This window comes from Excalfactoria chinensis, chromosome 11, assembly GCF_039878825.1.
Source record: "Excalfactoria chinensis isolate bCotChi1 chromosome 11, bCotChi1.hap2, whole genome shotgun sequence".
Classification (NCBI taxonomy): domain Eukaryota; kingdom Metazoa; phylum Chordata; class Aves; order Galliformes; family Phasianidae; genus Excalfactoria; species Excalfactoria chinensis.
The window spans coordinates 9,448,719-9,472,761 of record NC_092835.1 but is presented as its reverse complement, the minus strand read 5'-3'; the positions used below and the strand labels follow the sequence as shown (position 1 = coordinate 9,472,761).

Below are 24,043 nucleotides of genomic sequence, written 5' to 3'. Positions count from 1 at the left end.
TCCATCTGTACTTGTTAGAATCTGAACACTGATTGTTTTGCAGCTAAACAGACAATAATGCAGGTGTGCTTCGTGTTTGGGCAATTCAGCAAGTATCCAGCAATTCTTGGCTTTTTTTTAGCCTTTTAAATTGATGGAATGTCCATCTCAGTACTGCTGGTCTTCGGAAGTGTTTCCGCTATAGAGAGACCTGGTTTATGATTTAAACACTTTAAAAATCTACATATAGTCCAGCTTAAGATTCAAGCTATAATGGAAAACTGCCCATGTAAGGAATGCAGGGCTTGGGTCACTGAATTCTATTACAGCTTTGTGCCCAACTTTTCTCTTTCAAGTTTTTTTTCTAGAGCATGTTATCATCTTCCAGTAATTCATGCTGTCACTTACCTTATTTGTATTCCTTTGATGTAACTCAGGCTCCAGGGTTCTCTGTATAGTGTTTCTCTTTCCTCCCGTTAGATTTACCAGCCAGTTAGAGAGCAACACAGGTCCATGTCCGAAACCAGAATACGCAGAAGCAACAGCAGCTTAAGTACAGAGGTTATAAAAGGTAATCATTAAACCTGTTCTCAGCCAAGAAGCTTTGAGATGGGAACCACAGGTAAACCAATAGTCCAATTAGTTTATCTTTAAAACAAAAAGTTTTTTTTTCCATTTGTTCTGAATGTTTGTCTGGTACCTAACTATTTTATTATATAGTGAGAGGAAATCATAATTTGAGTGCATTTTAATTTCATGTCAAGTTGTTTTCCGGTTTAGAAACTGTGGAAAGATAAACTTCCAAGTAATTGTAGTAGTGTGGATCTGTTTAAAAGTATCTGTCTAGATGTAAAGTGCATCCCATAAAGGCAGCTTGTTTCATCTTGAGGAGATGGGGAAGTGTAAGCAGAAATCTCTCATTTGTTTTTCATTAACCTGAAGACGGCTGAGTGGGCAGCTTGTGTTTCTTTCATCTGCAGTTTCAATTTTTCATCTTGCTTTAGGGGAAAGAAAACCTGTCTCAATTTCTGTACAACTGTATATCCAGGAAAGCATTGCTAATACTGTGTGTGCTGAAACAAGGTAGCTTCATTTGTGGTAGTCATTCTGAAACTACTAGCAAAAATGTTTCACGTCACTTTTGGTAACGCAAGCAGTAAGTCCTAATCAAGTCAAACATCAACTGACTTTTTTTAGTTTCACAGTAGAAATTACCAGATTTTAATGTGATTAATATATTTTAAGACTACTTCTTATTGCAATGCCTCAAGAACAATAGTAGTACGAGACTGGAAATAAGCCCATGCTGTTGGACCTAAATATCAAAACTAGTGAAAAGGCGAGTTTTTTGTCCATATGTTGCTAACTCAAAAACTAATCATGACAAATGGAGAGAACCAAACTTTGCCATTCTGTCCCAGCTGTATACTAGCACATTGACAGCCTCTTTTTTTTCCTTTTATTATTCTGTTTAAACATGCAGTCTTGATCAACAGGAATTCCTGGCTTTGGACCCTGAAGAAAATGTGAAACAACCTTATACTGGTTTCTGCCTACCATGTTTTGTTAACAGTAGAACCAGACTGCACCATGTCCATTTTTCTCTGAATCACAGTATCATAGAAGTTGGAAGGAAGCTCTGGAGATAGAGTCCAAGCCATCTGCTAAAGCCAGTTCCCCACGGCAGGTCACACAGGAAAGAATCCTAGTGCACTTTTTATCTTCAGAAGAGATTCCACAACCTCTCTAGGCAGCCTCTTCCAGTACTGTGTAACCCTCATGGTGAAGAGGTTTTCCTTCATGTTTGTATGGAACTGTGTTCCAGTTTGTTCCTATTGCTAAAAAGAACCTGTGCCCCATCCACTTGACTACTGTCTTCTAAATATTTATAAGCATTAACAAGATCACCTCTTGATGTTCTCCACACCGAACGGGCTCAGGTTTTTCAGCATTCCCTCATAAGGGAATTACTTTAGTCATTTTTGTGGCCTTTTTTGGACTCCCTAGTATTTCTCTGCCTTTCTTAAATAGAGGAGTCTAGAACTGGACACAGTACTCCAGGTGTGGCCTCACCAGGGCAGAGCAGAAGGTGACCTCCATCACTTTGCTAGCCATTCTCTTTTGAATGTATCCAAGGATCCTTATCTGCAGAGTTCCTCTCCAACAGGTCAGCTCCTAAACTGTACTGCTGCATGTGGTTATTCCTCCCTAGGTGTAGGATGCTGCACTTGCCATTGTTGAAGCTCAGCGAGTTCCTCTGCCCAGCTGTCCAGCCTGTCCAGGTTGTGCTGAATGGCAACAGAGCCTTGTGGTATGTCAGCCACTCCTCATGGCTTCATATTATCAGCAAACTTAATTGGGGTGTACTCTGTCCCTTCATCTAGTTCACTGATGAGGCTGAGATTGCAAAACAATATCAGTACTGAAATCAAAGCTATAGCTGCGTTTTTGCAAGTATCAATTTTACTCTCTCTTCTTTATTTTGGTAAGAATTAAAAACAGGGTTAAACTTCAAGAAAGGTTTTTCCTTGTAACCAACTTGTTTAGAAGTTACCATCTGAACAGCAGAGTTGCATGCTATTTTTGTTTGTTTTACCAAAGGAGAATAAAGAATATTCAAGTCAGAGATCAACAATTTACTCCTTTTTTCTGCATCTTTTACAAGGACTTAAAAAATTTTCTTAGCAATCGTGGTATATTGATGTTTCTACATCTATCAATTGCATATAACTGGCTTTGTATTGAATATTATTGTTATGTATTACAGTGTTCTCTAGGCTTGATGATCAAGACACATGATCTGCTTAGTGCTCCTTTGTTTTTATGGAAATTGCACAGACTGCTGAAATAGCTCATGTGAAAAGAAAAAAACATTTTGGGAATGGGGAGGGGAATCATAGATGGGGCTATTTTTTTTTTTTTCTCTCAAAATGGAATAAACAGACCTTTCATGTCATCTGCTGCCTGGAATTTCCAGGCCAACAAAAAAGGACAAGTACAAATCCTTGGTTAATTTTGATGGAAAGATAATGCAGTATTGTTGTCTTAAAAACCTTAACTTGACAAGGAATCAACTTATCAACAAATTTATTGAGTCAGTGTTGAATATGCATTTGAAAAGTTCTCATTTGTTGAATGGACATGTTTTTCAGATAGCCTGTTTCCTTATAAAAATGGAGAAGCGTATTTATTTGTTATCTAGTTTCATTTTCAGGGTTAGTCTGCGAATGGTATAGAGCTGTAATAGGACTTGGACGTTTATCAGCAATCCTTTTTTGAGCCATTTGAAATTAAAAAAAACACAAAAAAAAACCAAAAACCCACAATGCTGAGTTCAGGAATTCTACTGTTGGTTTTCCTTCATGGATAGGAGGTATTGCATTCTGCAGCAGTGGCAGAAGATTCCTCCCCTCTCAATTGTATATGTATGAAGAGAGTTCAAATTTCAAGGGACTTCAGGATGAAGCCCTCTGTGGGCTATTCCTGTCAGTGTAGTTTGAACCTTTTCAAATACTGTTTACTAAGTACATCATAAAAAGTAATTTTCAACTTTAATTCAGGAAACAACAAGAAAATAGCATATACATTTAGCTTTTATTACCATTATCAGTAATAATAAAGGTTAATGTTTGTTGGGGCTGGTATTTATTGCTTGCAGTAATGCACGTATTCTTCTTTGGACTGGCAGTTCTGAAATGAATGGTATTGACTGTTTTAACTTAAAGGTTTTACTTACGGCTTAGTGGTATCTCAGAATGGATACTTTCCATTCTAACCTTGCTACCTAACAGGTTACTTCATTTTATCAGAGGAATGGTGTGTTTACTTGCACTTGCTCTTCTTTGACTCCTGCTGTTAACAGATGTGCTCTAAGAAGTTATCTCACTTCTGTTGACCTTAAGTGCATTTCATTTTTCTTCTGAGTAATTCCAGGTATGTTTTGAGTGGAATGTAAGAAAACAATCATTCTGAATAGCTGTATCAAGCAGGTCATACTCACGGTTGCAAGTTCCTTGTGTCCTGTGGCAGTCAGTTGTGCTGGCTGGCCACAAAATGCTGTGCTTTGACTTGTAGTTAAAACACCTTTGTCACATCAGCATTTTGGCTAGTGCTGAGCAGTGCTGGAACAGTGTGGAGGTTGGGGTGGGCAGGAGATGCAGTGAGGACACAGCCAGCACAGACAACCAAAACTGACCAGAGGGATATCCAATACTTGCTTGACATTCTACTCAGCAATAATAGCTGGAGGGCCTCTTGTTAGCCAGGTGTTTGTCTTCCTGAGATACTGCTGTGCTTTTTGATGCCCTGCTTCCTAGGAAGTAGTTAACATCACTTGCTGATGGGAAGAAGAGAATAACTTTTGCTTTTGTTTGCTTCCATATGCAGCCTTTGCAATTTTTCCCCTTTCATAAAACTCCACCTTATTTCAACCCTTCAGTGTTCTTTTTTTTTTTTTTTCCCTTCCTTGTTTTTGCATACAGTCTTTGGGCCCCTATGACGAAGAAGGGAATGGAATAAGGCTGTTGGAAAGGTCTTCAGGTTTGCTAAGCAGATCTATCTCAGTATTTATTCAGACAAATCACTACAGTGGAGTGGATAGAAATGTCTTCCAGTTCTGTTGTATTTTTCTTCCTTTTTTTTTTTATTTCTTTTTTTTTTTTTTTTTTTTTTTTTTTTTTTTCTACCCACACACCTGGAATATGGTGGCTTTGGTCTGAAAGGCCACACAATGATTTTATGACTAGTTTTACATGCTAAGTCTGAAAAGAACAACGAATTTCCTACTACTTCTAACAACGTTTGCAGCTCTAATTCATGTCTATGGTAGCAGGGTGGCAAGAACCTCTGAGTTCTGTAGTTGTATACAGTGTACATGTATGCCAAAGTCATTAAAAAATGGATTTCCTTTTAAGTATCTTAACACCAAAACAGTTCAATATGTAGTTCTAGGAATTACAAGATGACCAAAACTGTGACTAGATGGGAGGAGAACCAGTAAGCCTAGAAGATTGTTTAGAATACATGCACATTTGTGTATGCACATTGATAGTAATGGTGAAGATGAACAGACCTGTCTTTACTTTGAAATTGGTATCCTTCCTTTCACCTTCAATGTTTAGACCACAAATAATCCCCTTATAATCTACTGCTGATACTACTTTAAAGGGAAGAACACACAACAGGCAGATAATTTTTACTGGTCCTTGTTCAAGTCTTATCCTAACTCGTCCTGTTTGCTTCCGACTTACATAGCTTCTCTTTCCTATCTTCCAGTTGACTACTACAACAGAAAAAGAAGATAAGAGTCACAGTTCTTCAAGTGTGAGGTAGCAGTTATCAGGAGTCCAAGTCTGATACAGCTTTATCATCTTTGTGAAAGAACATTCTGGCACTACCTCCCTCCAATGCCCAGGGGTTGCAGAGACCTGATTTCCATACAGTTTCAAATAAAATAATTAGGTAAGGAAAATTATGTTAAAGGTGTGCCTGCCTTAGGAATAGTGGACTCCAGACAATCATTTACATGTTAGTAAGGCCAAGTACCAATTCCTGGCAGTGATGGACTGCATAAGTATCTTTTTAACTGCCACAATTGATGCTATGGTTGTGCTATGGCAATGTCAATCGCAGTATGGCTTCAGAAGTGAGATGAAAACAACTAGGCTACTATCTTTTGGCTAAGAGGAATATTCTTTTTGCTAAGATAAACTTTTTGTCAGATCTTTCAAATGCTAATAGTGGTTTCTGTCACACTGTTTTTATTTGGGTTTTTAGTATGGCTGTAAAAGGAAAACAGTAAGGAAGCTAGTCAGATCAGACAGTTGAACTAGAGTGTAATGCTATGTTGTACAGTCATCATGTGAAGTTCCTGGTTGCCATTTCTCATAGCTGCTGATCCTGCATTCTTGTACTATTATTCCATGCTGCTGTGAGTTACGTTTGCCTCTTTACTCATCTGCCTGCCAGCACTTTATTTATAATCGGTGGGTGTTCATGCTCCTTTCCTAAATGAAAATAAGTTTCAGAAGCACTGTTTGTGTTTATCAGTCACTCACTTAACTGAAATGTCATGTCAAATATGTTACAGTGTGCATTTCTCAGCAGTAGCGCCTAACTCCATATACTGAAAATACATGAAGTAAAAGACCTTGTACTGGAATAGTTAAAGTTCAGACTGCCCTACCTATTATTCAGTGTCTGTTTCTTATATTGCTTTTTTTTTTTTTTTTGTTCTAAATGGGTTTATGTACCTAATCCAAGTTGCAATAAAATGTAACTTAGCAACTATGTTTATAGATATATTAACCTAGACAGGCTGAAGGACCTCTATCTTCCAGAGGTAGGAAAAAAGCAGTTTTATTGAACATGTGCAAGAATATTAACAAAAACTACACAGTCCTGGTAACTAAAAGAATGAAGTTTATTTTGGGCAACTTCAGTCACCATTTCTAAGTATTACCAAAACATTTGCCAGATGAGCTGGGTATAAACCTGTGTAGGTGCTACCTCAACTGATAGCAGATAATGCCTTAGTGACACTACTGTATTGCATGATAAATGGATAAAGCACTGACAGGAGGGACTGTATTTGGAAAGCTTGGAGTATCCAACGTGCATAAACTTCTGTTATCGCTAAATAACCTTTCACTTTTATGACACCAGTTTTCAAATAGCATGTAACTGCATTTCATTTGATTGAGAAGTTGTAAAAGTGCTTAAAGCTTCTTAACAATGTTTGGTGTTCGCATTCAGAGTTCATCCACCTTAGGTGATGTTTACAGGGAGTTGACCTCAATGTTGTGTGTGTATGGGGAGCGTGTTTAACATGTTAAAAAATGCTTCTAATTTTAAGGTTTTTTTGTTTGTTCATTTGTTTTTTAACTAACAATAAATTCCTAGTACTGATTCCTCATGATTTTACTTTACTATGAAAAAAAATGCCTCAAGAAAGCAGGACATTTTTCTGGTCCTGTACAGTAGCGGTATGTATTCTTTTTAGTATTTAACTTTTTCTGTGTTTTTTTTGTTACCTTTATCAAAGTCAATGTGATGATTAAACGTTTCAAGTTTTATACAGCTGCTATAGTTACAGATTTCAGTACAGTGTTAAAATCTTCTGGTTCCATTTGGCTTTTTATTATGGAGATGAGACAACAAACAAAAAGCTGATCCAAAAAATTATGTATGAGTTCCAAAATGGAAATAATATGACTTAATATTGACATATTGACATGCAGTATTGTGAAAAAGCAATTCTTAGGAAAATGAAGATGAATACACATCATACTAATGTAAGGACTGGCACTGTTACAGAAAATGCTCTGGAAGAAGTCAGTGCGACTTCTTGCGAAGCAGATGAATCTGAAGTGGGATTCAGACTGCGCAGTCAGGAGGAGGACTGCATCTTCTGTCAGCATCTATCTCATCAACCTTGCTAAAACTGGGGGAGGAAAGGTGTTGATGGCTGGATTCCTACAATTCTGCTTTGCGGACAGCTGTGCTTTCACACACCATAAAGCTGTTTGTGTCTCCGTCTGCTTTGCAGTTAAATATTTCTGTCCTTGGAAGAAGAAGATCTTTGGCCTGCAATCCCATTTAAGAACATCCTGGCAAATCAGGTTAAGATCAGAGAACAGACACCAAAATTGTTTCTTTTCTTTTTATCTTTGGTTCTGGTTGTATTTTCTCTGTAGTTTATTTGGTGAACTACAGAATGAAGGAACTGCCTAAAATTAGGCCTTTTAATTAAGATGTATAACAAGAGACATTATTTACCACACGGAGGCTTTCTTTTTTGCTGTTCAGTTAATCTAAAGCTAGGAACGTGCTTTGCCTGCATTACAACTCCAAGCTTATCAGCTGCTTAGGTTTCTTCTCTTTAACTGGAAAGTTGTTTTATGTTAATTTGGAAGCGTATCATGTTTTACCTGAGTAAGGAACAGCTTTTTCTTCAAAAAATAAAAAAATAAAGTGCGGATTTATATTCATAATTACTATAGCTGGGGAATATGCTGTTGTCATATTACTGATTCTAAAAAATACATTAATTTTGAGGATGGAAACTGTTCTACAGTTCAGTGTTGTCAAATTCAGGCACAGAGTTCTTTCTGTAATAATCCTATCTTTGGTATAAAGATAGCATCAGCGATCTTTATTCATATTGCTAAGATTGTTGTTGAGTTTCATTTTTAGTAGGTGATTGTTTCACATCACAATAGCTAAAATCATGTCCATAAAGAAGATCTTTCTGTGAGATTTCATCCAAGTATGACTCATTACCTGTAACATTATTCCACATATTGTTATTTCCCAAAGATTTATATAAAAGTTCTTTCATTCTCCTGTTTTCTTTGGATGTAGATTCCCAAATGACTTCAAGTTCACCTTCTACTTTTCTAGGAAGAAAAATAAATATAAATCTTAAAACAATTTTTCAACAGTATGCAGTTATAGTATGCACATAAGCAAATTATACAATGCATAGATTTAGATGTCTGAAATGATCTAATTTGAATTCAAAGTCCTATTTTGCTTTTAAAATCCTAGTAAATGTAACATCAGAGAGGACTGAGGTTAATTCAACACAAAGAGCAACGTTTGTGAGACTGTGACCGCCTCTGAATCAGGCTGTTGTGACTGCAGTTCTGCTTCCTGTAACAGGTATGTTTCCATAACACATGTACCTCCTCTTCTGCCAGATATGATGACTTCTGTATCTTGTCCACCAGCTTAAACAAGTCTTATCAAGCAATAGGTCAGTTCAGCCTCTGTGCTCAGCTAATGGCTCTTTGTGGGGGCCAAATGGAAATGGTGTCAACTTCTGGGTTTGTCTGTGCGGTGGTGGTTTAAGGAAACATACATTTAGAGGGGGAGTGGTGCATCTGAATCTTGGAAGATTAACTTCTAAACAAATCTGACAGATACAGAATATAAAAGTGCTTGTTAACTTCACTTTAGAATAAAGTATGCCGTTGTCAAAGAATCATATTGTGGATGCTCCTGACTGCACACAGTGTACTACAGTCATTAGTAAGACTTCAGCATGGCATAACATACGCCTTTTGCAGTTAAGCTGTTTTTTTCAGGTAAGCATCAATGAAGCAGCAGTTATAACACACTGTTGTACAACTACAATTAGGTTTTTGTTTCTGCAGTTTTTTGTTTTAAGAAAAAGTATTTTATAGAGGAGATTGACTGCTGTTCATAGCCATTAAAGTTTGTTTTCTTTCTGCATGTGACAAATCTGTCACTTGTTAACAAAACAGTGAGGGAGAATCAAAAAGACACCTGATGTGTGTACTCGTTAAATTGATTTTCTGCCAGTGTGAAAGCTGTTCTGGAGGGTGGATGGGTGAGTGTTCAGCCTTTAGTAGAAGATGCTATTAAATAATTAATCAGTCTTAATGATTTCTAGACACCCAAATAATTACAAACTAGGCTTAGATTGCTATTTTTCATACATATAGAGTCTTACTTCTGCCCCCACCCCCTTTTTCCCTGTCAGGTCTGTTTGGATTGTTTCTGCCTCTAACAGACTTACTTTTTTTGCAGCAGCACTTCATCAAGGGTTTCCTGTTTGTCTTGCAGCAGACGTTGGAGGTGCTTCATTTCTTGCTGATACTGAGCAGTCTTCCCAGCAAAATCTTTCTCCTGCTCAGTCATTTTGAGACTGATATCCCCAAGCTTCCCAGCTGCTCTCTTTTTATAGAGCTGCAGAGTTAACAGGAAAAATGTTATGATAGCAGAAATAAGAGCACTTTATTACCAAAAAAAGGAAGTTGTGAGAGATTGAATCACAGTTTAATATTTTCCTCAGTGATGCTTTTCTTAAATCCATCAAGTATGTTGCACTGTTTTTGTTTTTATTAACCTATTTGTGAAGGCATTACACTTGTACTTCGTTATGCATATAAAACCAGTGTGTTCTGTGAATACCAGACAGTATGGATGATGCTGAGTGAAAAGAATCAGCTGCAAAAAATGGGTTCATGCAGAGCTATACTTCATGGAACACAAATTATAGAGTGGTTTAGGTTGGAATGAACCTTAAAGATCATTTAGTTCCAACCCCCTGCCACTAAATCAAGCTGCTGAAAGCTTTGTGGTGCTTAACACTTGTGCAGCAATTATCAATGCATTCCATGAAAAAGTTTGTGTTCTGTTCTCTAATCACAATATCAGGAGGTAGGACAGAGTGGCTTAATGATTTTAAATGTATTGCTGTTTTTCATAATAGTTCATTCTGTTTATTGAGGGCACCAGTCATTTTATGCACAATAGCAATAATAACCAAATATACAGGTCTAATCTCAAAATAAATACTTTTTCCATCATATGATTTTGCTTTTTGAAATAACTTCTCCAATCAGTTATGTACCTATATGAGGAACTGAAAAACATGTCATGTACTGTTAGATATTTCTACGTTGCTTTTCTCTTGATAAAAAGAAATGTTTTCCAGTATCAGCTCTTTTTCCTTGTGGTTGCAACCACACTTCTTTTGAGTGGCAGCATATCTGCAGAACATAAAATTTATTTCCAAGACACCTCCTTCAGTAAAACTGCAACATATTTTGAGAAGCCTTGAAAGTGTTCCTATTTATGTCTTCCTAATATGCAGTTTTATCTTAGGCTTTAGCCACTAAGTTTTCATCTGAATCAGAGCAAAAAAGTCCAAGTATACCCTCTGTGGAGAAGAATATTTGACTAATGAGATTCCCAGGAGAAATCTACAAAATACAGAATATGATTGCACATTAAATACAATGGGATGATAAAGGTAAACCTGTTTTTTCAGATTTATTTTGCTTGAGATGGTTCAAAGCGGTGTCTGACAGGTAACCCATAGGCTGCATTTGTCAGCTTTACTTGCCTGTTCTTTATTTGCCAGTTGAATTTGTGCCATATGTGCAAAAGGCAACAGTGCATTACTTTCTGGCCTAGTGATTAAAACATGATGCTAGGTGTGAAGGATACATTGTTCTAGGATTGCTTATAACTAAGTTGATGTGAAATGCATAAGTTCCCTCAGCAGAACTTCAGTAGGATGGCTAAAGAGGCCCAAGCTGGACCACACTCATTTTTGGGGAGCCAGACCGAGCTGGGCATGCTGACATCTGCAACTGCAGGCACTCAGAACCTTCAGAGCAGACTCCTGAATTGTTCAGGATTGTCTCATTAATTTTCTCTGAAGTAAAGCAGTAGTGTATGGAGATGACAATTTGCAGGAAGAGAGGGAATAACGTAGCTGGAAGTGGTAGTACTGTCTTTAGTGTTATAAAAGATAGGCTGCCTGAGGTCATGACATCACAGGCATATAGCAAGCACTGAAGGTGAGCACTGATGATGGATGTAGCAGCTGGTACTGAAGGGAACATAACCTATACTCCTGCAAGGAAGTTCTAAGAAGCTACATTCTTGGCAGTCTAATTCTCTTATGTTTTGCATACTGAGTTATGTAGGAGCCATTTATATTGTACTACGGCTTTCCTATTACTTCTCTTCCTGGAGTAACAGTTTTAGACCACTATCTTAGTAACTGGGAATGGAATAGATATTTGAAGTTTATTTAAAACAACTGCTGAACAAAACCATTTTATCAATTACGTGCTGTTAAAACAAACAAACCACGTGACCTACTTAAAAAAGAAGCTTCATTTGCAGGATAGTTCATGCTTTATATGACTATTTAGAAAGAGAAATGCAAAAGCCATACACTTGAGTTGAATCTTTTCCAATTACAAAGGGAAGAGGAGTTAGCATTAAATGTTCTGCTCCACAGTTAGACTAGTTAATGATGTTCATTCAGTGACCTGTTGAAAGCACTATTCAAGTACAATGTAAGAGTTATTTGTGATGAGTGATGACTGTGATTTCATTTTTAAAAAACTCAAAGTCAGCATCTTTCATAACAGCGTGGATATGGAGTTGCTACTGACTTATTATAATAGCTTTACAGAATATTCATGTTAAAAATTGTTTACCTTCACCTTTTCTTCCAACCTTCCCAAGCGTAAACTGCCTTCTACTATTTTCTTAAGAACTCCATGGTTCTCATTTTCCAAGCACTTGGCCTGCAAACATATTGTGTAGATATAACTAAATATAATCATTAGTTAAGGCAGACAAAATAAATAGATTGAGGAAGACAAAGCTATACTGAGTTCCAATAGTCTGATGAACTAAGAATCTTCTTTATTTTTGAAGAAAGAGTATTAATAAGTAAAATTGAAACCATCCCTGAGATCTTGTAAAGGAAACAATGTGTCTATAATAAAATGCCAGCTAATACACAAGCCAGGTACGTAGACTAAATAGAAGTTGTTCCAAAACTCTCCCCAAGTTTGTCAAAATAACTGCTCACTAAAAAGAAGCATTAATGTGTATTTGCATCCAAAGTAGAAATACATATCACTAAGGACCACAGCTTACCATCTGAATCAGAAATGCATACAAAGTATTTATGGCTTCATGCTATTCTTCAATATATGCCATTTCAGCATTTCAAGCCAGTATCTAAAATCAGATTAAATAATGGATACTACTACAGACACTCATGATGATGTGAATTAAGGCTTAATTACGTTACCCCCTGAAACTAGAGTGCATGCTTCTAGCTGCCCTTCTATAACATAATCTTTTCTTGTTTCTATTCTATTTTCAATATCCATTTATGTAGCTAAACCCATCAACTGAAATTGTCTATTTTCAGTAATGCAAATTAAGAGTTGTGCTAGTAAGATGGTAACCAAAACAAATCAAATTAATGAAAGGTAATTACCAAAAAAATAAGATGATCGCGTTCCTGAGCTGTCTTTTCCACCAGACCAATAAGGTTTGTCAGATAGTGATGGGATGCAACTTCTTTTTCAATTGCTTCCTCCAACTGCTGTTTCAAAAGACCTATTTTCTTCTTTAATCGCCTATGAAATTAACAGGAGATTCTTCAGATTGGGAATTAATAATGGCATTCAGAGAACACACATGGTAAGCGCAGCTCAACTTGCAACACTCTCAAAATCAGGTATAGTATTAAAGATGTGCTGTCTTGAAATGCTTTGAGTGCTGAAAGTATCATTGTTTGTAACTTTGTTTTTGTAATGTGCGTGTGAACAGCAACTGTAACAATTATCCACAAGAATAATTTCTGCAATGGCTACAAGCTCATATTTATTAAAAAAATATAACAGTAGTACTGTTGTTAGTTCTAAAAGTCTGTTCTCCCTCTGAACCACTCAGGTACATGTAAAAGTCTACAGATACTGGAATATTATGTTTTTCAGGATACACACATAAGATTAATCTCTACAGCTAACTACCATCACTGAAGATGCATTCTTAATTTGCATGGAAGACAAACATATGTGAAAATGTAAGTTTAGCAAATCTATTTAACAACCCAGACAAATAAGTGTGATGAGGATGTAACTGAGGAGATGTGATTGCTCTATAATAAGCAGAAATGGCACGCTGGGATGTGAGACAATATTTTTACAGGTACTATTGCTTTGGTATGTTCAGAAATTAAAGTATTGAGAAAATGAGAATGTAATTTAAAATGGGAAAAAAAAAAGAGAAACCTGTTTGTTTTCTGTGTCATTTCCATCTCAGCTTCCAGGGTCGTCTTGTCAGCCATGAAGTTATTTTTTTGTAAAAGCAGTTTCTTGTTATCAGCTTGCAGCGATGCAATCTTTCCCATCAGATCTTCCACCTCAGAGCGCTTTTTCTCCTGCTCCTGCTGTAAACGGCTGCAAAAAACAACCACACAGAACAGGATTCTTGTGTACAACTACTTCAGTATGGAGGCAAATTCTGGTAAGGTTATCGTGGTCAAGGTATGAAAAAGGTACATTAGTAATGTTTAGTGTTCAGTGGTGCCAAAGATTGGTTTTACAATCTGATTACATACCAGTTTGTGAATGAAGCATAATACAAGCAAGACTAATAAAATAATTCATCCTGGCTGCATTTGAAATAATTTTGAATTATAAAACACGTAGTCCAAAACGCATTTCCTGCCTATTTTTTTTCAAGAAGCTGTTAGATAGAACTTTTAGGGAAGGGGTTGTGCCAGGAAACAGTGAAATGAATGTCCTCGGGTGAAAGAAGACAAACTTACAGAATGTAAGCATTACTTCCCCAAATACGCTGTGTGACAGACCTTGTGTTTTACCATTTTCATGCCTTCAGTGTTGAGATTTATATTTTTAATTGTCTATAAAAAGCAAGATAGTCTTCTTAAAATACTGACATTTCTTTATGTGTGAAGGTAACTACCAAAATACAGAAAATTACCAGCATGTTCCTACCTACAAAATGATACATGCATGTAAGGATTTGCTCATGTGAATGCTCTGCAGAATTGTTTCTTTTGCACTATATGCAAACTCATACCTTTTCAAGTCATTCACCAAAGCAAAGTGCTCCTCTGCTGCTATTCTGCTATCAAGTTTGGCTTTGAGCTCTTCACAAGTAGCATGCAGAGCTTTCAGCTGCTTCTGGTAGTCTCTGATCTGTTCTTCTTGACTCTGTTTCTTCTCTTCTAAAATTATTATCTGTTTGGTAAATTTTGAAGCTTTTGGAAGAAAAAAAATGCAGAAGGGTACAGAAAAATCAACTCAATCACTTAGAACTCAAACCATTAATTTGTTAATTCATTCAATACATTAATTCATTGTTCTTTATAGCATTATCTAACAGTGGATTTGTCTGGGTTTTGGGGTTTTTTATGTTTTAACACTTTGGTTTTTTCTGTCCTAATTTGTTTGGGAGAAGTGCCAAATTTTTCCACAGTTAGGCAGGTAAGGATAAATAGGAGGAGAGTTCAACTTTAAAAGCAGAAAGGAAACTATTTCTGGAACAAGGTGTCAGATAAACAGAGAATTTCAGAATTAAAAATTGGCCATATAGATTCATTTAATCAAATGATTCTCATCATAAGCTTTATAGTAACTAAACTGAATGAGATGTTTTTCAGGATATCCTAATCTGTGAATTAAGATTCACAGAACTCACACCTTCAGTCTTGCTTTTTAAGCAGTTAATCTTCACTAAGAAATCTTACTTTCAGTGCTAGGATTTCAAACTGTAACATGCCAAACTTCTTTCCTCAATACTCAATCAGAAGTCTAATATCAAAAATTATTGAGAGGAATTGGTTGATATAGAACATAATTATTCAACTAAATATAAACCTCTAAAAAACAATCATAAGGAACCAAACTGATTACCACATGACACATGCATATAAACCTAAGCAATATCAAACTATGAATGTAAAATCACATGCTGCTACCTGTGATATAATCAACTATATTTTATCAGTAGTAAATATTGGTTACAAAGTAGAAAAATGAACAGATAAATCCCACACATTCTAAATTGAACATGAAAGCCTGTAAAGTTGTAAGTGCTCTTGAAATACACTTGCTTTACTAATTTCTTTTTTTTTTCAATTCTGGTCATTTTTTCAAAAGGAAGTCAAAACAGACTGTCCTGTATAGTAATCAGTAAGTGAGGGTGGCATTCCTTTCTCCTATCAGCAGACAGCCAGCACCTGACTTCAGAATAGTGTTACCTGCATTCAGTAATGCTTTATAAGCATCTTATTAAGTCGAGGGAAAAAAAAAATGAACAAAAACCTGTAGTACTGTCTATGGGATAGAACATGCAGTTGCTGTGACTAGCAGCTCAAGCACATACCTTCTTGAACATGTTGTCTGTGACTATCTTTTGCTTTAGCTTGTTGAATTTCAAGCTGCTCCATCAACAATCTGTTTTCTTCCAAGACCAGCCTGGCCTGAGTTTGTAGCTGGTGCCTGCAATAGCAAGCAGTTTAGAAAATGACTGTAGTTCATGTCCAAACAACTGACTTCCAACAGTGTCAACTTAAAATTATATTAGAACGCCTTTCAATAACAAATGAAAAACCTTCACTAAAAGCATCTCAAAACACAAGGTAAGCTTGTGTAAATGTAAATTATTTGAAGTAATTTTTTTACAAACTAAATAAACAATTCACTGTAGAAGTGTAGAAGAAAGGAAAGATAGGTATGTGTAAATTAGAGTCAAAGAATCAGAGTGTTTGAGGCTGGAAGAGACCTCTGCATGTCATCTGATCCAGTCCCCTGCTACTCTTAAGATCTGTAATCTTGTGCATTTGCATAGAGCAAGCAAAACGATAAGTAATTTTTCATTTATTTCTTATTAATATGACTTGCCATTCAGTAGTGGTAATTAAGTTGTTTTTATTTAATTGCTCATGCAGGTCTTCATTTTCCTTCACCAGCTCTTTGACTTGTACTTTAAAATTCTTCAAATCCTCCTGGAATATAAAGGATTTCAAATGTAAATATTTCAAGGTAAATATTTTGGTTTAATTTTTACAGCAACAAAATGCATATGTTTGAGTGCCTTCATAATTCCCATGTTACCGATGTTATCTGACTAGTCACTCGTCTTGAACTCACATGTGTATATCTGAATTGATTCTGTCATTTGAATTAAGCATATTGAAATTAAAACATAGATTCAAGAACATGAATTCTGGAATCCACCAGATAATATTATACATTTTCAGTATGAAATATTGCTCATCTCTGGCTTCAGTTTTTGAAGGAAATAAATTATTCTGAACAACAGTTCTGCTCTGAAGCTCATGTAGTTCCTTGGATTTGATTATATACGGCTTGAATGAGAAAAGATGAGTGCCTCGGTAATCTGTCTTTGCTTTTTAATCAGTGTTTGAAAAAAGATTCTCAAGAAACAATTTTTTTAATTGAAAGGTTTGGTGATAAAATACATTTACGCAGAGCAAAAACAGGCCGTACCCGATCCTTAAATAACTTGAAATAAATACGCTACTTCCACTAAATCCAAAGCCCAGCTAATACAGGGCACTGGTTCCCCATTATGAAAGGCAGCAAATAAATTCTTTCTAAGTATTTTTTCTTTGAATGACAACTTGCCTCATGTGCAACATTTAAATCTTCCTTTTCTTTTATCCTGTCTTCATATGCCAACAGAAGAGGTGACAAATATTTCACATCCAGCTTAAGAAAAAAAAAGTTAAAAAAAAATCTCATTATAAATCAAATAGAAATCACACTTTCATCAATAGTTTTAATTTTTCATCCTACTTGTTTTTTTGTTGCTAGTTTTAAAAACTGTTAAGGGCTTTCAGTTGCTACTAGCTCTGTGTATAATTGAAGGAGGGGTAAATAGTTCAAGAGCTCCTTAAACTACGGAAAATATCGTTTGAATAAATTTGCACAAAGTCAAAATACCATTAATTTCAAAGGGACTTGAAAGTGCTTCATTCTTAGTTGCACCGCAAACCAATCTAGAAACCAAAAAAATCTGTCCATAAAGGAGAATTAGTCGGCTAGTTATAATCTAGGCATTTCAACTTGGAAAATTCATCTTCATTCATCTTCACTCATCTTCAGATGCTGCATGTCACAGAATGAAAGAATCGGTGGAGCTGGGACGGACCTCTGGAGTTCACCTTGAGCAACTTCCTGGATCAGGCAGGCACCTGGAGCGCTGCCTGACAGCCCAACGCCAGTTCTTTGTCATTCTGATTTAGGAGGTATAGTTTAATTTTATGGATATCACTGAATTTCATGGGTTATTTGCCTGCTTCTTTCTACTATGGGCCTGCGATAATTTCTATCATCAGAATCTCTAAGATATGGGTTTTTAGTATTACTTAAAATAATCTCTGGATAGGAATAATTCAGATTAATAATTAAGCAATAGACCTTGAAGCAAAGTATATGTCAGACAGCACTCAGTGAAGATGTTATTTACAATTCTCTCTGTAGCTCTACTTGCATTGCTTTCAGGAGTGAAAATCTGGTAACTGTACGCAGCTTGTAGCTTATCATGAGTTCACACAGAGACGCACACATTTATTGCAAGTTTTTGCTCTGTATCTGTCTTCATGAAACAAATGTTCATCAAATTCTACCGCTATGTGACAGTTCAATGGCATCACTAAATAATATCCTGTGACTTTTGAGTATTTTGATTCTAGTAAAGAAATTCTACTGCTTTACTTGAAAAGGAATGAGCAGATAAGCAGAAATAGATCACTTACCAGCCATGGGGGTGGTGGTCCTTTAGTGGGCAAACTATTTAGTTTCAGATGCTAAAAAATATATTTAAAAAGAAACAAATTATTTACTGCTTTTTAAAGCACCATCAGTCGCTGCAGAAATGTACAACTCATAACTATTATATATATTATATAACTATTACCCCCTATTACTATTCACATTTCTAATTATGTGTGTTGCATGTATAATGCATTCACAGTCAGCAAAACTGAAATTTCAGCATCTTACTGACATAGTGCTTACCTTTAAATCTAACTTTAAAAAGTTAGCCTTATTGTAAATTTCAGAAGGAAGCCTATGCCAGCTGTAAACTGAAGTTATTTTATCTGGATTTACCCCAAAAAACTCAAAGGTGAATTAAAGCCCAACTAGACATTTCCATGCAGACTGCTGTTATAACTAACATTCTTACCTCTTCTTGGGTCAGTGGCCTGAATTTAGTTTGATAGCGACTTAACTCTACGTTCAAACGGTGGACCGTCAATTTCAAAGCATCATTTTCATCTACAAGTTCTTGTGCTTGTTGTCTCAGAGAAAGTAATTCTGTAGTCTCTCCTGTTAAAACAAATACCCTATCCATTTCAATCAAATTTCAAGTAATGTTAACATTGATTTGTTAATTTTAAGGAAAAAAATCTCAGTAACTACAAGAGAACATCTCTCACAACTGTTAGGGAGTAAACCCATGAAAGATTACTAACAATATAGTAATTCTTTCTCATGAGCCTCTAGTTATTCCCTGACAAAAATCCACTAATACAGAAAATACCATACAAAAAAATCCTTCTGCATAGCTACTTGCTCAAATCAGTAACACAGAAACCTGCTGCCCCCATAACGGGTTATAAGGAATTAGAAAAATCAAGCAAGATCGCTAGCACTATGTGTCTCCTACCTTCATTATGTCTCTTCTTTGCAGCTTCTTTAAGTTTTCTGTTTTCTTCTTCTAGTCTCTTCAGTTTTAATTGCTGTTCTTCCATTTGCTGTTTTATTCCCTCAAGTTGTTGGCCCGCAGCCTGGTATGCCTTGTTCAAAGACCAGTTTTCCTGTTGTAGCTCTCTGAGCTTTTCTCTAGTCATATTTTCCCGTGCTTGCCTTGCACGAATAGAAACATCTGCAGATGGCCAAGTTCAGTATATTTTAATTCTATTCAGACTCGAATACAGCAAATGTCAGCAAATTATAATCCATTTTTTCTATTATTGGCATGAGTGGTAATACAGAAGATATATAAATCAACTCATGGCTTCCAGAAGATTACATTAAGAAAGAGTGAAAAAGAGCTATTCAGAAGTTTGGCTCCAAGTTCACATTTTCTCTGAGACACCAGGGAAAAAAAAACTCGGTATTAGGCTTACCAAGTATAAGGTGGAAAAGGTATTTTTATAAACACACATTCTTTAAAGTGAAGGTTTGCAGTAATGTCACAGAAAAATCAGAAGTACCTGGGGATGGTGGAGGCTTCTCCCGGATAAGACTTTCAGCTGATGATTTTTCTTCCTACCAGAGAAATAACAAAAAAGAGACAGTTTGCTCAAAGTTATCGTATCTGAAACACGCTGAACAGCATCAGTGCTAGAGAACTTAAGGAACAGAACTTTTGAAACAGTTTCTTTGATATCAACAAAATTGAAGGTTGGACTCCCTGCTGCAGTTGTTGTTTATCTGTCTTGACATCTGGTTACTTACCACTGTAACTGATCACTCCTGAACACCTGAAACAGTATTTTCTTTTGTTGTCAAAGATGTACAGTTCTCAAAACAATTTCATAGTAGATTTAAAACTCAGCCAGGTTTCTTGTCCTAACAGTCTGAATATTGCTCCCTCATTTTAGTTTGTATGAGACTCTAGGATAGTCATAAAAGATAGCTGTAAACTGGCAGCTCTTTATAACACCAAAGCACGATGTTTTCCAGAATGCGTCACAAATAAACTTTCTCATAAGTCTTACCTTTGAATTCAAGTCAAGCCTTTTGTTCTCTGTTAAAGAAAAGCAGATCTGTGGTTAATTATGAATGGAAGTATTGGTAAGCCTGTCAATTCTACAGGTACATATGGATACTTAATTACACATTATGTACCGTAAATAAGTGCAAGAAAGTCCTTCTAAAATCCCCTTAGTGGTGTATCAGAAAACTGGTGTGATACCTTACTTTACCACTCACAGTGTATAAATATAATCACGGAAGAAATGAAATTGTTTTCAGAAAAATGTTCTTCCAGCTGATTTTAAATGTTGTTTTCTTAATCCAAGAAAAATGACTGCGTAAAGATATTTTCTTTTTATCTCCTTAACCCTTCTAACTTTGGCAGTTGTTAGTACTTCTGGGCTTTTTTCTTCCATTAAAGCTTTGAGAACCTTAACACTCCAGTAGCATTCAGAGAATAAAATGGATTGATTCTGGCACATATATCAGTGATGTGGTAGACCAGACAGAGCGCATTACTCTATTTAGATGTTTTGTTTTTAATGCTGACTGTTAATAGATGTTTAAGAGTTTCAGTTTTAGAGCGGATAGAGATAAATCTTCCCCCTATGCAAATTCTTATTTTTCTTTTCCCTACTAGAAATGGCTACTTTGTGACATTTCTTTGACTGTTTTTTTTAAAGGGAATATATAATTATCATGTTAAATTTGGGTTGTTCAAAAATTGTCTCCCATGATGTTAAATGTTAAGGCATTTTGTCTTAAAGTAAACTTACTTACCTTCAGATTGCATGTTTGATTCATCCACCAACACCTGAAACTGACTTTCCTGAGATGTTTCTTTCTTCTCAGCATCACTACTAGGAGATGGTTGAAACTCTTCCTGTATATAAATAAGACAAGCCAATCTAAATCATAACACTGTTAAAATAGCCCATGACAAGAAAGCTCTGCCATTTATGATGTCACAATACTCAAAGAATTGATGAATAATCGTTAGCAGTCTTAGCTGTTTTCACTTGTTGATTGCACAGCAACACCCCAGTATGCAACACATCCCTTCTTCCCTCTCCTCTCTTCTTGCTGATTGCTGTCTCTTCACCTAGGTGTGTTTTCCAATTCCTTTCATATGTGTAGCATTTTATTCCTTCTGTTCTACTCAGTTATTTCTTCCTGTTTAAGTTTTTTAAGAGCTTTGGATAAAGATGCAAATTTAACTTTAAATGTGACTTCAGCAGTCTTAAGCTGCTTCCATGCTTTAAACACACAAAAATCCACAGGTCTTTAAGACACAAGGTCACATCTTCTGTTTGACTCTGAACGTTCTTCTCTCTGAATGGGTCCTGCTCCTTAGCATCAATCTGTATCAATTACTGAGTTTTCACTATACCTTAAAGTACTTAAATATCACGCTCACAGTAAAATATTGGACACCTTACTAGATTAAAACATATACTTCCATTACATCTACATTAAGAGCAATAATATTGGTGATTTCCTATTAAGAAAAATATCCTAATAACCACATAAGGAATCTGTGAGAATCAACAAGCAAAATTAACATGTTTAATAGTAAATTAATTGTTAAAAGATGTAAATAAAGATGGAATAAATAAGTAAATAGTAAGAATAGAATGACAAGCTTTAGTAATATTCAGTATTCACACCAATCTATTAAAATACAGTAAAGGAATTAGCATTAAAAATACTACCTTTTTGTTTTTACAGGGAACTGCATAAATCGCATTGGTGCTGAAGCTGTCTCCTTGTTTCTCATTACTGTCAGAGCTGGATTCTGCCTCTGCCTCTCTATCAGCATCTGAAAGATAGGTTTCCATGTCCTCATCTTCACAGTAGCTGCCTGTTATTTCCAGTGAGTGTACCAGAGATCTGTCACTGCCATCAAGTTTCCAGTTGGGCCTGTAAGTAGAAAACAGTTCAAAGCCTGCTTCAGTGTTGCTAAATGCTAGTAAAGCAGAGCAGTCAGACTGAGCATGTACACAAGTCCAACAGCAGAAACAAATATGTAAGCTTTAGCTGCAAACAAGGAATCTAAGCTATGCATAAACTTTAAAACAGACAAGACTGAAACTGTTTTAATCTCTAGTTTAAAGAAAATATCACACTAGAGATCAAAGGCTGCTAATTCTGCAGGAGGAATAGTCTGAAATAATAATTTAGCACAAAGGAATTACCTGATATAATTCAGAAGATTCTTGAGTGATCAACTGTATAACTGATAGGCATTTGGCAGAAATATGTTTTTATGTGCAGTAACTGTACAGTCCAGACCTCCCTCTCTAGGGACGGTATACATCACTTTATGAGAAACAGAGTAACAGCTGTGAACATTTAGACTTAATTTAAGAGGCAAACTGGTTATAACAGTAGGATCTGAATTAGTTCTCAGTAACTCTTGGTTAAAATTATTTCATTGGAAGATTTTATTTCTAATTTCAGATTGCAAAACCGAAAGCATACACTACCCCATTCTGAGCTCTGTGACTGTTGCATATGGTTCAAAGCCCTGCTGTTCTGCGTGGGCAGAATCACCTTCAGAAAGTGATCGCTGCCGAGGCTGAGGAATAGCAACAGTGCGCCCTGTCAGTGTCGTCGTAAGGATGGCTGCTGCTAAAGCAGATCTAGAAGAAAACAGAAAGAAAGAAACAATACAATATTGATGCCGTCTCTGTGCTGCACACTTTATATCCTATTGCAGTGTAAAATGGCATTACTATTTAAGAGAAGCCAGAAGGTGTGTGTAAATGCTGGAGAGTTACAAACTAGTGCAAGTAGATGGATGTGCCTGCCAGTGGGATCTGCAGAGCAGATGGAGTAAGATGAAGATGAATGACAAATGGGAAGAGAGATCAAAGGAGAGGAACGATGAGGGCTGTAACAGGAATGGCAGCAGCTGGAGGTCAAAACAAAGAAATGACCTGGAACAATATGGACAACCAGAAGGAAAATGCAGAGAACAACCAGAAATGAATTAAATGCGGAGCAAACAAAGAAGAAAAAACTGCAAGGTACTACGAATGAAACTAACTTTGTATTTTGACTTGGTGCTACTTGGCCTGTATTGCTAGTTCAAACCTAGCAGTGGTTTTACATACAAGTTTTTAAGTCCCTGTGTTGTTGTTTTTAATGCAATAGAATGGCAGGTTAGCAATGTTTAACTTAGCATTTCTAAGGAGTAGAAAGTGCTTCATCCACGGTCCTTGCACTGCAGCACCCATTTAGAAACCAGCCTAGCTCTGAGAAGTCCATTTGTCTTTAACTGACTCAGATCAATAAGTTACATAGAAAGGTAACTGTCTTAATTGCTGATCGTACTGCGGAACTGCTCCACCTAGAAAACGTTCTGTTTATGAGAAGGCTCATGTAAACACTGCAGCACAGACACACAGCTCTGCTCATCGTGCAAAACAAACCCAGAACCAACTCGAACCTACCTGGGCCTTTCTGGAGAAGGGTTTGGGCTACGAGGGGGAGGGGTGCGGGGAACTGCAGGTTTAGGAGCTATGGTGGCGGCGGGGAGCAGGCCATGAGCTATATGTTTCTAAACAACGCAAAACAAAATTAGTTGGCAATGACTTGAAGGATCGCAGTGAAAAAAATAAACATGCACAAAAGTTAACTTCACAAAATAATATAAAGGGGGAAGAACAGTCACGTGCAATTAATGCCAACAGAAGGCTTGAAATGGTTTTAAGTAACATGTCCTGTCCCCGGGCCGTTACTCACGAAGGGCCGTTCGCGGCCTCTCCTGAACACGAACGCCATCGCGGCTAAAACTCGCCCCGCCGCCTTCCGCTTTCACTCCGGACGCTTCCCCTGCACGACAGACCCGCTAGCAACAGTGCGCCGGATTTGCTGGGAGTCTGCTCTCCGCCAATCAGCACGCGCCTTACTGCGGCCGTAGCAACCTGCCAGCAGCAAGTCCCGCCCCCTGCGGCCTCCTCATTCGCTCTCGGCAGTGGAGCTTTGCCTCCTTGTTTGCGGACGGCGCTGTC

General features: G+C 36.7%; 1 protein-coding gene across 2 annotated transcripts; it reads right to left on the bottom strand.

The window, feature by feature from the left end:
- Positions 1-6,377: 6,377 nt before the first annotated feature.
- CEP89 (centrosomal protein 89) lies at positions 6,378-23,905 on the bottom strand. Of its 2 annotated transcripts, XM_072346686.1 has the most exons (19): positions 23,775-23,905; positions 23,483-23,589; positions 22,514-22,669; positions 21,740-21,947; positions 20,808-20,910; positions 20,051-20,079; positions 19,544-19,598; positions 18,994-19,212; positions 18,511-18,653; positions 18,080-18,130; positions 16,947-17,030; positions 16,200-16,303; positions 15,682-15,797; positions 14,374-14,554; positions 13,560-13,727; positions 12,761-12,902; positions 11,964-12,053; positions 9,521-9,690; positions 6,381-8,375 (listed from the first exon to the last, which is right to left on the bottom strand). In XM_072346686.1, exons 1-19 carry the CDS (start codon positions 23,811-23,813, stop codon positions 8,144-8,146), a joined length of 2,397 nt encoding a protein of 798 aa, XP_072202787.1. In that variant the 5' UTR covers positions 23,814-23,905; the 3' UTR covers positions 6,381-8,143. The 2 variants fall into 2 exon arrangements, with proteins under 2 accessions (XP_072202788.1, XP_072202787.1); XM_072346687.1 differs by lacking the exon at positions 23,483-23,589 and having other exon boundaries at positions 6,378-8,375; positions 23,775-23,870.
- Between the last annotated feature and the right edge of the window lie 138 nt (positions 23,906-24,043).

Excerpts from the sequence above, each read along its gene's own strand:
- CEP89 (XM_072346686.1), bottom strand. The coding sequence starts at position 23,813 with ATGGCGTTCGTGTTCAGGAGAGGCCGCGAACGGCCCTTC. Across the intron at positions 23,590-23,774 it reads GAGGCCGCGAACGGCCCTTC|AAACATATAGCTCATGGCCT; the intron begins GTGAGTAACGGC and ends TGCGTTGTTTAG. Across the intron at positions 16,304-16,946 it reads ATTTAAATGTTGCACATGAG|GAGGATTTGAAGAATTTTAA; the intron begins GCAAGTTGTCAT and ends TTTATATTCCAG.